The sequence below is a fragment of the Gigantopelta aegis genome, chromosome 10 (genome assembly GCF_016097555.1).
Source record: "Gigantopelta aegis isolate Gae_Host chromosome 10, Gae_host_genome, whole genome shotgun sequence".
Lineage (NCBI taxonomy): Eukaryota > Metazoa > Mollusca > Gastropoda > Neomphalida > Peltospiridae > Gigantopelta > Gigantopelta aegis.
In genome coordinates this window covers 56,986,786-56,999,809 of record NC_054708.1, presented here as the reverse complement: position 1 = coordinate 56,999,809, position 13,024 = coordinate 56,986,786, and the positions used below count along the sequence as shown (strand labels likewise).

At 36.3% G+C, this 13,024-nt stretch overlaps 1 protein-coding gene across 2 annotated transcripts in view; it reads left to right on the top strand.

The window, feature by feature from the left end:
- The window catches only part of LOC121383338 (SH3 and PX domain-containing protein 2B-like), a 53,220-nt gene that overhangs the window by 31,001 nt on the left and 9,195 nt on the right, over positions 1 to 13,024 (top strand). For both annotated transcript variants that reach the window (XM_041513303.1, XM_041513302.1), the window contains 4 exons: positions 5,527 to 5,637; positions 9,225 to 9,342; positions 11,364 to 11,688; positions 12,201 to 12,323. In XM_041513303.1, coding sequence (XP_041369237.1) covers positions 5,527 to 5,637; positions 9,225 to 9,342; positions 11,364 to 11,688; positions 12,201 to 12,323 — 677 coding nt within the window. The remainder of the gene's footprint in view (positions 1 to 5,526; positions 5,638 to 9,224; positions 9,343 to 11,363; positions 11,689 to 12,200; positions 12,324 to 13,024) is intronic.

Here is a 13,024-nt window from a genome sequence, read left to right as displayed (position 1 = left end):
TTTTTACCAATTGTGTGTATTTGATTGGCTTTTGAAATATTAATAACAGCAAGCGTTAAGTATTGAATTCAATTTTGTATTCATCTTTTAAAAAATGACAGTTTATCAGTTATATTTAACACAAACATAACACATTGTATTATCAAAGAGACAGGATACATATAAGCTACATGGTTATGGTTATATATGTTGTTTACAACTTATAAAAAACATATATGCCATGAAAGGTGTAAACATAACATAACATAGGTAATATACCGGTAATAGAACATAATATTATCTCACCTTCATGTAAAATTCTTTAATCTCATTGGTTGTTTGCCGTTGAATGCTAAAGCAATAATTAGATTATAAATAACATTGATAATCAATCAAGTATACATAATTAATTTTATTTTTACTATAAAATACACTATTTCAATACTTTTAAAAGCTGCAATGTTGAACTGGGCCACCTAATTACGGTCGTGGTGTTATTGTATTAATTCGTGATTAGCAACAGTTGTTTTTTTGTTTTTTGTTTTTAATATTTTTTATTTTTTTACTACATACATGTACATTTCTGATAAAAAAAGGTTTTTTATTTTATTTTATTTTTTTATTTATTAATATCTGTTTCAGACAATTTCGTATTACAAACATTTGAAGTTAAAAACTCGTTTATCGATGGAACTATTTTTCGTCACTGGCAAGTGGTTTCGTTCGCGTCCGCGTGGTACGGCTCCATTAATAAATTGTTAACAATTATTGTCTGGCGTTATTTTGATTATTTGGCTATATGATTTAACATGTCGGCAAGATAAATTCGTTGTAGAAGCATCTCTCGGGGTATATGGCTTTTTATGTACCCTCTGTGTGAGCTTTTACCCCCTCGCCTTCGGCTCAGAGTAAAAGAACACACAGAGGGTACATAAAAAGCCATATACCCCTCGTGATGCTTCTACAACTTATAATGTATGGCTAAATTTACAAAGCCTATTTCAGTCTTACACACATGTGACTACCGGTAAATACATTTACAGTCCTTAAACACCTGTATTTAAGAAAAAATAGGGCTTTATTAATTTGACCCATGCAAAGAGAATATATATAAGCAGCTTATTAAAAGTAAATCAATGTGCTCTAGTGGTGTTGTTAACCCAAAATATTTTTTTAACTTATTAAAAGTATTCTCAGTTGCAGCTGTCAGATTTAGGGGCGAGGCGTAGCCCAGTGGTACAGTGCTCGCTTGATGCGCGGTCGGTCTGGAATCGATCCCCGTCAGTGGGCCCATTGCGCTATTTCTCGCTTCAGCCAGTGCACCACGACTGGTACACCAAAGGCAGTGGATGGTGCATATAAAAGATCCCTTGCTGCTAATCGAAAAGAGTAGCCCATGAAGTGGTGACAGCGGGTTTCCTCCCTCAATATCTGTGTGGTCCTTAACCATATGCCTGATGCCATATAACCGTAAATAAAATGTGTTGAGTGCGTTGTTAAATAAAACATTTACTTTCCTTTCCTGTCAGATTTTGCTGTCCTTGTATGTACATTAGAAACATGTAGTAACAAGAACTTTCTTGAAAAGCAAGTTTGATATTCTGTTTGAATACCAGGGCTCGAAATACAATGTAGGAAGTAAAATAACAGGTCAACAGAAATATGTTCTGCTGACAACAACAGGGCTTCTAGATTAGGGTAGCCCCACTCCCATGGCTAGTGATATTCAATGTTGGGCTAGTAAATAACTAATACATGTATTACCATGCCCTATGGCAAGTGAAAAAAATTGTTGCAGTTAAGTATTTTGTAAATATGAATAGCCTGCCCCCATCCCATCCCCCTAATGTTAGTGTTTTAAGCTCCATCTCCCTCTTTAGTTGACATATCTGATTATTACTATTATTTAGTAAAACTGTATTAACTAAAAGGGCTAGTGAATTTTTAATTGTGGCTAGTAAATTTTTTAAATCACTGATCCCATGGCTAGTGGATTTTATAAAAATTCTAGAAGCCCTGTAACAACAACAAAAATGGCCTGCTGTAAATAAGACAGCACAAGGTGAGGGGAGGGGTAGGACCTCTGTGATGCAGGGCTTCTAGAATTTTTATCAAATTCACTAGCCATGGGATCAGTGATTTTTTAAAATTTACTAGCCATGATTAAAAATTCACTAGCCCTACTTTACTTTAAGTTAATACAATTTTACTAAATAATAGTAATATAATCAGATATGTCATCTAAAGAGGGAAATAGAGCTTTAAACACTAACATTGGGGGCTTGGGGTGAGGGCAGGATATTCATATTTACAAAATAGACTAGACTGCAACATTTGACAAAGAAAAAATTCACTAGTCGTCGGGCATGACAATAGTAGTTATTTACTAGCCCAACACTGAATATCACTAGCCATGGGAGTGGGGCTACCATAATCTAGAAGCCCTGGTGATGTTAATTAAAGTATGATGGAATTAAAATATATCAGAATCACCAGCTAAATAGTAGATGAGATAATCATACAAACATTAATCTCTCTTGAGAAATGACCTGCACCGTTTACATGTAGGTGGTTTCAGCAGGTGAATTTCTATTTTATCTGCTAGTCTAAAAAGTGGATTGCTTTTCCTTTTTCACAGGCTGTTATTTCGAGCACTGCATACATGTATCTGTTAAGAGCACTGACCACAAGTAGTTACTAGAAAATGTTTCATTATTACAGCTTTTTGTCAGAAAGAAAGAAGAAAGAAGTGTTTTATTTAACGACGCACTCAACACATTTTATTTACGGTTATATGGCGTCAGACATATGGTTAAGGACCACACAGATTTTGAGAGGAAACCCGCTGTCGCCACTTCATGGGCTACTCTTCCGATTAGCAGCAAGGGATCTTTTATTTGCGCTTCCCACAGGCAGGATAGCACAAACCATGGCCTTTGTTGAACCAGTTATGGATCACTGGTCGGTGCAAGTGGTTTACACCTACCAACTGAGCCTTGCGGAGCACTCACTCAGGGTTTGGAGTCGGTATCTGGATTAAAAATCCCATGCCTCGACTGGGATCTGAACCCAGTACCTACCAGCCTGTAGACCGATGGGCTTTTTGTCAGTGTTAAAGGCATATTGTTACAGACCACTGACCTATTTAATGGTCTAACAAAGCATTACCTGAACAAAAATAATTGGATTTGTCCCTAAATGTACATTATTCAACCATGTTCATAACCACCATACTCCATTTATTAATGACATTTTGTTAAAATAATTGAATTATGGCAATGGTCCATAATTCAAAAACTAAAATTGCCGAGTGGGCTGACATGGATTTCACTTCATCATGGTACAGTTAATGTAATTTTTATTTATTATACATTTTTAGAGAAATAAGGTCCTTAAATCTGTGACAGTATGCCTTTAAAGGTAGGGTCAACTCAAACAAGAGACTTATGTGTTGGAAAGATGCATACCCGGACCACCAACACATACTGACACTTTAGCAAATGAAAAACGTGTAATTTTAGAGTTAATAAAAAAACATGATTATTCCTGCTAACTGGGGGCAGCCATTTTGTTTTGTTTTTGTGGCATCCGGTGGGATAGCTTGGGGCGAAGTGACGTCAGCTCCTGACCATCTCCTGTATGTACAGTGTAAAGAAAAGCAGTAATTTTCGACAAGGCGCTTCTCTTTGATCAACCTGACTTGTAAAACAGCATAAATGACGTAATAATATAATAAACTATTTAACTAAATATATTTCAAGTTGCATTAATGGAACAAAATGGGGTTATAGTGTTTTTCTCTGTTTAATAATCCAAAGGAAAAATGTACACTATTAGACCTATTGATATGCTATGTTGGAGCAAAAACGACAACCCACGATACCCAAGTGATAATTTTATTTTCTTTGGGACTCCGTAATTGGTCGGTTCTGTGGTTTTAGATGGAAAAGTCTACTTAATCAATAGTTTTACAAAACTATTTACAGTAATAAACCATGTCCATTACAATTTTAGGGGCGACAGGTAATATTCCACAATACCGGTATGTATTTTTGTGTCTAGACCGCGTCAATTAATTGGCTCGTCTGGTTACCAATCAAATACACACCTGCCAATCAGGAATCAAAGGTAGAAGCAACTAACAGCATAGTCCAATTAACTAAGAAAACACTCCGTGTATCATTTCAGTACATAGGTTTATGCATGGGCAAAACATTGTTAATTGTTTCGACTTGTTGTGTAGCCACTTTGACAATGGTATTTTATTTTGTATTGAAAAATAATATATATAGTGCTGGATATACTAACTTTTGGCTTACTGGGATGTGTATTATTACAGAACATTGCAATGTATGACTATTTATCATCCCGCAAAAACCAGGTAGATTGTGTTTCTCTAGTTCTAAGGCTCATTCCTGACGTGACGCGTTAAGTATTACGTAACCACCAGCTCGCCAGAGGGCATACTCACTGAGATGGTACAAAATGGCTGTGCCTGTTATATATAATAGTCGTCACATTTAACTGTTTTATTAATTAACTATACGATTATACGTGTTGATATTAAGCAATAATGTGCATTATATATCGTTGAATATGCATACCAGGCCAAATGCCTTAATTGTCCCTTCCTTTAACTTCTTTCTTGAAGTATAAATGTTGGCAAACCCTTTATGCTTGTGGTCATGAATCCAGATGTTTGCTGATAGTTTCAAACTTTCAAATGCAAAAAGTTATCAGGTGTGTATTCAGAGGGAGGATGTTTGGGGATCGAAACCCCTTCCTGCTGAAGTAAATTTTCTTTTATTTTTTTTCAAAACATTTTCCTGGAGAACATATCTCGTTTAGAACTAGAATCAGTGCTTTTAAGAACAGATTCCTGCAGACAATGTTCAGTGTACTGATTTTACACCTTGTTTACCTATCTCTGACCCAATGCTGCCCTTCCCCACATTTTTATTGTAAGCTTTTTACATGAACACACTTTTTTCACTAACACTTTGTGACACCACTCGTGCACTTTCCAGTTAGAAATCATCATGTAAGCTAGTACATGTATATTGTGAGTTACATCATCTAGTATAGGTATTGTTAGTAAGTTATTGTAAGCTGGTATATTGTGATTTACATCATCTAGTATAGGTATTGTTAGTAAGTTATTGTAAGCTGGTATATTGTGAGTTACATCATCTAGTATAGGTATTGTTAGTAAGTTATTGTAAGTTGGGGGTGGAACATAGCCCAGTGGCAAAGTGCTCGTCTGATGCATGATCAGTTTAGGATCGATTCCCATCGGTAGCTCATTGGGGTATTTGTCTTGTTCCAGCCAGTGCACCATGATTGGTATACCAAAGGCCATTGTATGTGCTATCCTGTCTGTGGGATGGTACATATAAATGATCCCTTGCTACTAATGAAAAAATGTAGCCGGTTTCCTATATAAGACTATGTCAGAATTACTGAATGTTTGACGTGCAATAGCCGATGATTAATAAATCAATGTGCTCTGGTGGTGTCGTTAAACAAAATAAACTTCTTTTTTTGTAGGTTGGTGGTTTGTCCACAGTGAAGACGAGCAAGGCTGGGTTCCAAGTACATACTTAGAGGCAGTGGATGGTGATACAGAAAGTAGTATCATACGAGCCAGTCCGGGCGAAGGTAATGAGCAAATCACATGTCATTCTGACAGCTCGTACAGATAGCTAGCTAGAAATGAGGAACTTAAAACAGCTTTTAATTTTTTACTAATAAAAGTAGTTATACCTGTACAAAATACATGTACAGAGATGTACTGTGAGACTGAATATCAGTACTGTGGGATTGATGTGGGATCAAATGTCAGTACTGTGAGATTGAATGTCAGTACTGTGGAATTGAATGTCAGTACTGTGGAATTGAATGTCAGTACTGTGAGATCGAATGTCAGTACTGTGGGATTGAATGTCAGTACTGTGGGATCGAATGTCAGTACTGTGGGATCGAATGTCAGTACTGTGGGATTGAATGTCAGCTTGAATATCAGTACTGTGAGATTGAATGTCAGTACTGTGAGATTGAATGTCAGTACTGTGAGATTGAATGTCAGTACTGTGGGATTGAATGTCAGCTTGAATATCAGTACTGTGAGATTGAATGTCAGTACTGTGAGATTGAATGTCAGTACTGTGAGATTGAATGTCAGTACTGTGGGATTGAATGTCAGCTTGAATATCAGTACTGTGAGATTGAATGTCAGTACTGTGAGATTGAATGTCAGCTTGAATATCAGTACTGTGAGATTGAATGTCAGTACTGTGAGATTGAATATCAGTACTGTGAGATTGAATGTCAGTACTGTGAAACTGAATATCAGTACTGTGAGATTGAATGTCAGTATTGTGGGATTGAATATCAGCTTGAATATCAGTACTGTGAGATTGAATGTCAGTACTGTGAGATTGAATGTCAGTACTGTGAGATTGAATATCAGTACTGTGGGTTTGACTGCTTATAACACAGTTAACTTACTGATACTATAAATGAGGGATTTGATTACAGTCAACATTTGCTGTTAATATTTATGCGTTCCCTTTTTTCTTTCCATCAGAATATTTAGGTACAGTGCATGTTATAAAGTTGGAATAATTCATGGTTATATTAATACAAATTATTATTAATAATTCATGGTTACATAGTATATAGTTGAATGGTTACATCCTATTTTGTGAGAGAGAGAAAAAAAAAATCCATTGTCATTGATGTTTACAAACCAAAATATACTATTATATTCTGTATATTACTCAGCTGCAGTTAATGTGTCACTGGTGTAGCCATGATTTAATAGGGGGGGGGGGGCACACTGGCATTGGTGGAGGGGGTGGCAACCATATTGTCTAGAGATCATGTTATGGGGTGACAGGAGAATGTATAAGGTGATGTGTGTGGGCAACTACATTGTCTATGGGTTATGTTATGGGGCGACAGGAGAATACATGATTTGGTGGGGATGTAATATATTAATTTTAGGCCCTTCTGAGCCAACACTGACAGTTGGTGTCTTTTTTCCCTTCCCTTCTGTCCTTTCATTTGATGGTGTACAGTGATCCCAAATGTATCACCTGGAACTTCAGGAGACACGTCTCAAAACTGTGCATCACACTCTTCCTGGGGAGGGAAGGGATGGAAGACTTAGAAAATACAGGGGCAGGAGCTGGAGTGCTTGGGTTGCAGGGTTATTTTCTTGTCCCAACCAGTGCCCCATAACTGGTATATTGAAAACTGTGTGAAAGTTTTCTCAGAAGATTCATTCATTCATTCACTTTCGTGTTTATATCAAATTAAGGTTCAAGCACACTGTCCTGGGCACATATCTCAGCTATCTGGGTTGTCTATCCAGGACAGTAGTTAGTGGCTAATTGTTAGTGGTTAGCGAGAGAGAAGTCAGTGTAGTGGTCTTACGCCTACCCATTGAGTCGTTAAAACTCGCTCTGGGTGGGAGCCGGTACTGGGCTATGAATCCAGTACCTACCAGCCTTATGTCTGATGGCTTAACTACGACATAACCGGGGCCGGTTGTGAAGACTGAGTGTTACAATTACCAAATGTTTGTCAGCCAGTAGCCAAAACTTCACTTACAAAATACCAACTGACAAATCCAATTTTAACTAAATGACAAATAGTAAAAAACAAATGGGTTGGTTAGAAATTTTAAATGTTTGTTATCCATGCACTAAATAATCACTCTGGCCATATTTGATGGCAAGTGATGACACACGAGTCAACAACCAGCAGGTTTCTTCAGTTTAATTGATATATAGAGACCGCAATTACCTAGTGGTGGTAATGGAAATTAAGGGAGCAATGTCATCCCTCCAAGAAAAATATTAAAAATAGTCAGTTTAGTTCAGAAATGTCCTTTTTGTCTACTTGGAAACCCCCAGTTAGAAGGTACAGATCCAAGAGAAGTGTGCTGGGGTGGGGAATAGGTAATATCTTGGTCAACTTGATATTTCTGTGTGGAAGATTACCATGTAGGTAATACATGACAGTGTACTGTTGAGTGCTGTAGGTGCCCTTTTAAAATGTTGTATACACTCCCTGATATCTGGAGGTGCCCTTTTTAAGCATTGCACACAGCCCTCTACATCAACTTTTCCATCTAGGAGCCAGATGGAGCCTACTTGTGTTTTTTATATAGATAGTATGAAATGTTTTAGTCACCAAATGAAATAAATGGTCGCAATATAAAGGTCTGATTACACACCCTTCCTAAAAAATCCTGTATCCATCGTTGGTGCCCTAATCCCATTTGTTATGCCACCCTACGTATTTCAGTCTAGGAACAATCGAGTCATGAGTGAAAGCACCACACATGAAACGGTACATAGTAAATCTTTCATTGACAGGAAAACCATTGAGCTTGAAGCCCCCCCCCCCCCATTTTAAATATTGTCTCTTCAAATAGTCATCATTCACAATACAGAACACTAAATTGTTTTGAAAATGCTGAAATATTTTATATACATGTAACTTTATTATGTACCGTTACATATCAGGTTTGACTATCATGGCCCTTGAACTTAGGTGATATGAAAATATGTTTTCCAGACCTTTTTTTGCACTGCCTGAAGATATTGAGATGAAAATTTTGTGTATACATGTAGCTTTATCATGTACTGTTACAGATCAACTTTAACTTTAATGATGATTTACCAATATTTCACAGTTATGACCCTTGAATTTAGGAGATTCAAAACAATTATTGGGCCTGGTAGGGAACATGTTATGCTTTAGCAGCATTCGGAGAATGCTTGTTTTACGGAGTAGTACCAGATTGTCTATTTTGAACCTGTGGATAATTGGATTCACTGTTTTATTTTGTATATTCCTTACAAAAAGTAGCCTGTATGTTGTAATGCCCTGTTTTTAATTGTTAAATCCATGCTTAAAAAATGCATACATGATTCTTTCATTTCAACTTATTTTCATGCTTATAGTCAATTCAGGTTCAAATATGCTGTCCTGGGCATACACCTCGGCTATCTGGGCTGTCTGTCAAGGACAGTGGGTTAGTTGTTAGTGGTTAGTGAGAAAGAAGAGGCTATAGTGGTCTTACACCTACCCACTGAGTCGTTAAAACTCGCTCTGGGTGAGAGCCGGTTCTGGGCTGCGAACTCAGTACCTGCCAGGCTTATGTCCGATGGTTTAACCATGACACCACTGAGGCCGGTTGCATACATGTTAGTTTGTGTGTGTTTTATTTACAGAGGAGCAGTATGTTTGTATTGAACCGTTTGAGGCAGAGAATTCTGACGAAGTATCTCTGGAAGTGGGAGCGGTCGTTGATGTCATTGAGAAAAATCTGGAAGGCTGGTGGCTCATCAGGTATGCTGTAGAATACATGTAACTAAAACTATAGTTGAAGACAAGACATTGTGGCATCATCTTTTGGCTTCATAGACAATAAATATCAGACATCGTAACATAACTCAGAACTATAGTTGAAGACAGGACATTGTGGCATCATTATTTTGGCTTCGAACACAATAAATATCACACATAGTAACATAACTCAGAATTGTAGTTGAAGACATGACATTGTGGCATCATCATTTTCGCTTCATAGACAATAAATATCAGACATCATAACATAACTCAGAACTATAGTTGAAGACAAGACATTGTGGCATCATAATTTTGGCTTCATGCACAATAAGTATCCAACATCGTAACATGCATGTAACTCACTCCAGATCCATTTTTAATACATGGTGCAATTTGTTAATTACAAAATACAGGGCTACCTCTGGATGAGCAAATTTAAAATAAAATTTGCCAATTATTCCTAAAATTTGCAATTTAATCTAAATAATTTATGGTAAATTGTTAAGAAACTTGTTATTGACAGAATTGTTTTCCAAAAATATTATTGAGTCAGTATGGGTTCAAAACTTAATGGAATGTTGTTATACAGATTTAACTTTATTCATTATAGAGTAACATTGCAATTCAGTTCCCTTTTGATAAAAATGGACTGTCACTGTGCTAGCTAACATTCTGTCTATAGCACTGACAGTGTATATTGTCTAAATTTTGCTTTTCTACATTCTTTTACTAGTACTGTCAGTGTGCTAGCTAACATTCTGTCTATAGCACTGACAGTGTATATTGTCTAAATTTTGCTTTTCTACATTCTTTTACTAGTACTGTCAGTGTGCTAGCTAACATTCTGTCTATAGCACTGACAGTGTATATTGTCTAAATTTTGCTTTTCTACATTCTTTTACTAGTACTGTCAGTGTGCTAGCTAACATTCAGTCTATAGCACTGACAGTGTATATTGTCTAAATTTTGCTTTTCTACATTCTTTTACTAGTACTGTCAGTGTGCTAGCTAACATTCTGTCTATAGCACTGACAGTGTATATTGTCTAAATTTTGCTTTTCTACATTCTTTTACTAGTACTGTCAGTGTGCTAGCTAACATTCTGTCTATAGCACTGACAGTGTATATTGTCTAAATTTTGCTTTTCTACATTCTTTTACTAGTACTGTCAGTGTGCTAGCTAACATTCTGTCTATAGCACTGACAGTGTATATTGTCTAAATTTTGCTTTTCTACATTCTTTTACTAGTACTGTCAGTGTGCTAGCTAACATTCTGTCTATAGCACTGACAGTGTATATTGTCTAAATTTTGCTTTTCTACATTCTTTTACTAGTACTGTCAGTGTGCTAGCTAACATTCTGTCTATAGCACTGACAGTGTATATTGTCTAAATTTTGCTTTTCTACATTCTTTTACTAGTACTGTCAGTGTGCTAGCTAACATTCTGTCTATAGCACTGACAGTGTATATTGTCTAAATTTTGCTTTTCTACATTCTTTTACTAGTACTGTCAGTGTGCATTTTGTTAACTATGCTAGCTCTGACATTCTGTCTTAGTGTCTATAACATCGCCAATGTATATTGTCTTAACTTAGTAAAGCTAACAGCACTAACAATGTAAAATGTATTAATTGTGCTAGCTAATACTGTTGACTAGCATTCTCTTTTAGTGTGTTTTGGTAGTTTGCATATATATAATGCTATCTTTGGGTGGGATGTAGCCCAGTGGTAAAGCTCTCACCTGATACTTGTTGTAGGCCTATTGGACTATTTCTCATTACAGTCAGTGCACCACGACTGGTATATCAAAGGCCATGATATGTGCTATCCTGTCTGTGGCATGGTGCAAATAAAAGATCCCTTGCTACCAATGGAAAAATGTAGTGGGTTTCCTCTCTAAGACTATATATCAAAATTACCAAAATGTTTGATATCCACTAACTGATGATTAATAACTCAATGTGCTCTAGTGGTGTTGTTAAACAAATAAATCTGTAACTTTTTCTATAATATTTACAGATACCAAGGCCAAGAGGGGTTAGCGCCTGCCACATACTTGGAGCAGAAGAAGGGAGTGTTTAGCCGCAGTCTGGCAGAGAAGGGTCGTGCGAGTGGTGTGGAGATCATTGGGACCCTGTCAGACATCAGCGACCTGCTCAATAAGGATTCCAAGCCAGATAAGGAGGAAGGGGAAGGGGAAGGGGAATGGGAGAATGAGACCAACATGAGGATGAGCTACGCCATCGGTCCTGAGGGGGATACATACACCAAGGTCAACCACAAGTCAAAGTCACTGGAGCGTGGAGGAAGTCTGAGGCCACCCCCAAGACAAAATTCCATTGTGGTAATTTTTGTTGTGTCTCTCAGACAAAATTCTGTTTTATTAATTTGTAGTAACTGTTGTGACTTTCTCAGACAAAATTCCATTGTCACAGTGGTAATTTGTAGTTGTGACTTTATCAGATAAAATTCTGTTTTCACAGTGGTAATTTGTAGTTATAACTTATCAGACAAAATTCTAATTATTTTGTGGTAAATTACAGTAGTGACTTTCGCAGAAAAAATTCTACTGTGTTAATTAGAAGTTGTGACTTACTTAGACAAAATTCTGTTACAGTAATTTGTAATTGTGATTTTATGAGACAAAATATTTATCATGGTAAGTTATAATTGCCACAGTGGTAACTTTTAATGTCGAGTTCGTGAAACAAAATTTTTATTTTTGTAATTTGTAGTGGTAACTTTATCATACAAAATTCTGTTGTGGTAATTTATAATTTTGACTTTCCTTATACATTGTTTAAAATGTATATCAGATGATATTGCAAGCCATTTAATTTGCTTTGTTGCTTTCAGCTGCCTAAAGAATCATCCCCTCCCCCTGTCTCAAATGCAAAGCCGTCCAGTTACGTGACAGTGGAAGATTTCACCGACACTGTTGGAGATGGGATCAGTTTCACTGCTGGTCAGCCAGTCACTGTAAGATCAACAGATTATATAGCTCACCATTTATAACATTTTCACTTTATTCCTTCAGTTCAAGTGCCTGTTATTAATTGGGTTTTTTATAGATCCTACACAACACACAGTTGTTCTTACTAATAATAATTTTGGAACATTTTAAAAGTTACCCTTTTATTTGGTTTAAGTTACTGGTAGTTTTAATTGCTAGATATTAAGAAATGTATGTAATTTTTAGAATTCATTGGCTGTGCACACAAATTTTTGATTGCATTCTTCTGCTACTTTTCAAGTAATAGCTACCTTAAATCTGGTTTTGACAATTGTATAAACTGAATAATTAATATGAAATAATTAAAGTTTTGTTTTATAATTACAATATGCAGCAAAGCTACAGCGACGTAATGTTTTCATTTATTTTTATATAATCACAACAGAATTTGGGAAATACTCAAATTCTTAAAGAATTTTAACTTTGTTTTACAAACGTATCTCCCATTTTGCAGGCTTTTCCAACAGACATTTATTCTTTTGAAAAGAACAACAAAATATTCTATAATTTTAAAATGTAATCACATCAGTGAACCATGTGGTAAAGTGCTCCTCTGTGGTCAGTCAAAGATTGATCCCTGTTGATGGGCCTATTGGGCTATTTCAAAGGTCCTGGTATGTGCTATCCTGTCTGTGGGTTGGTTCAAATAAAAGATCACTTGCTACTA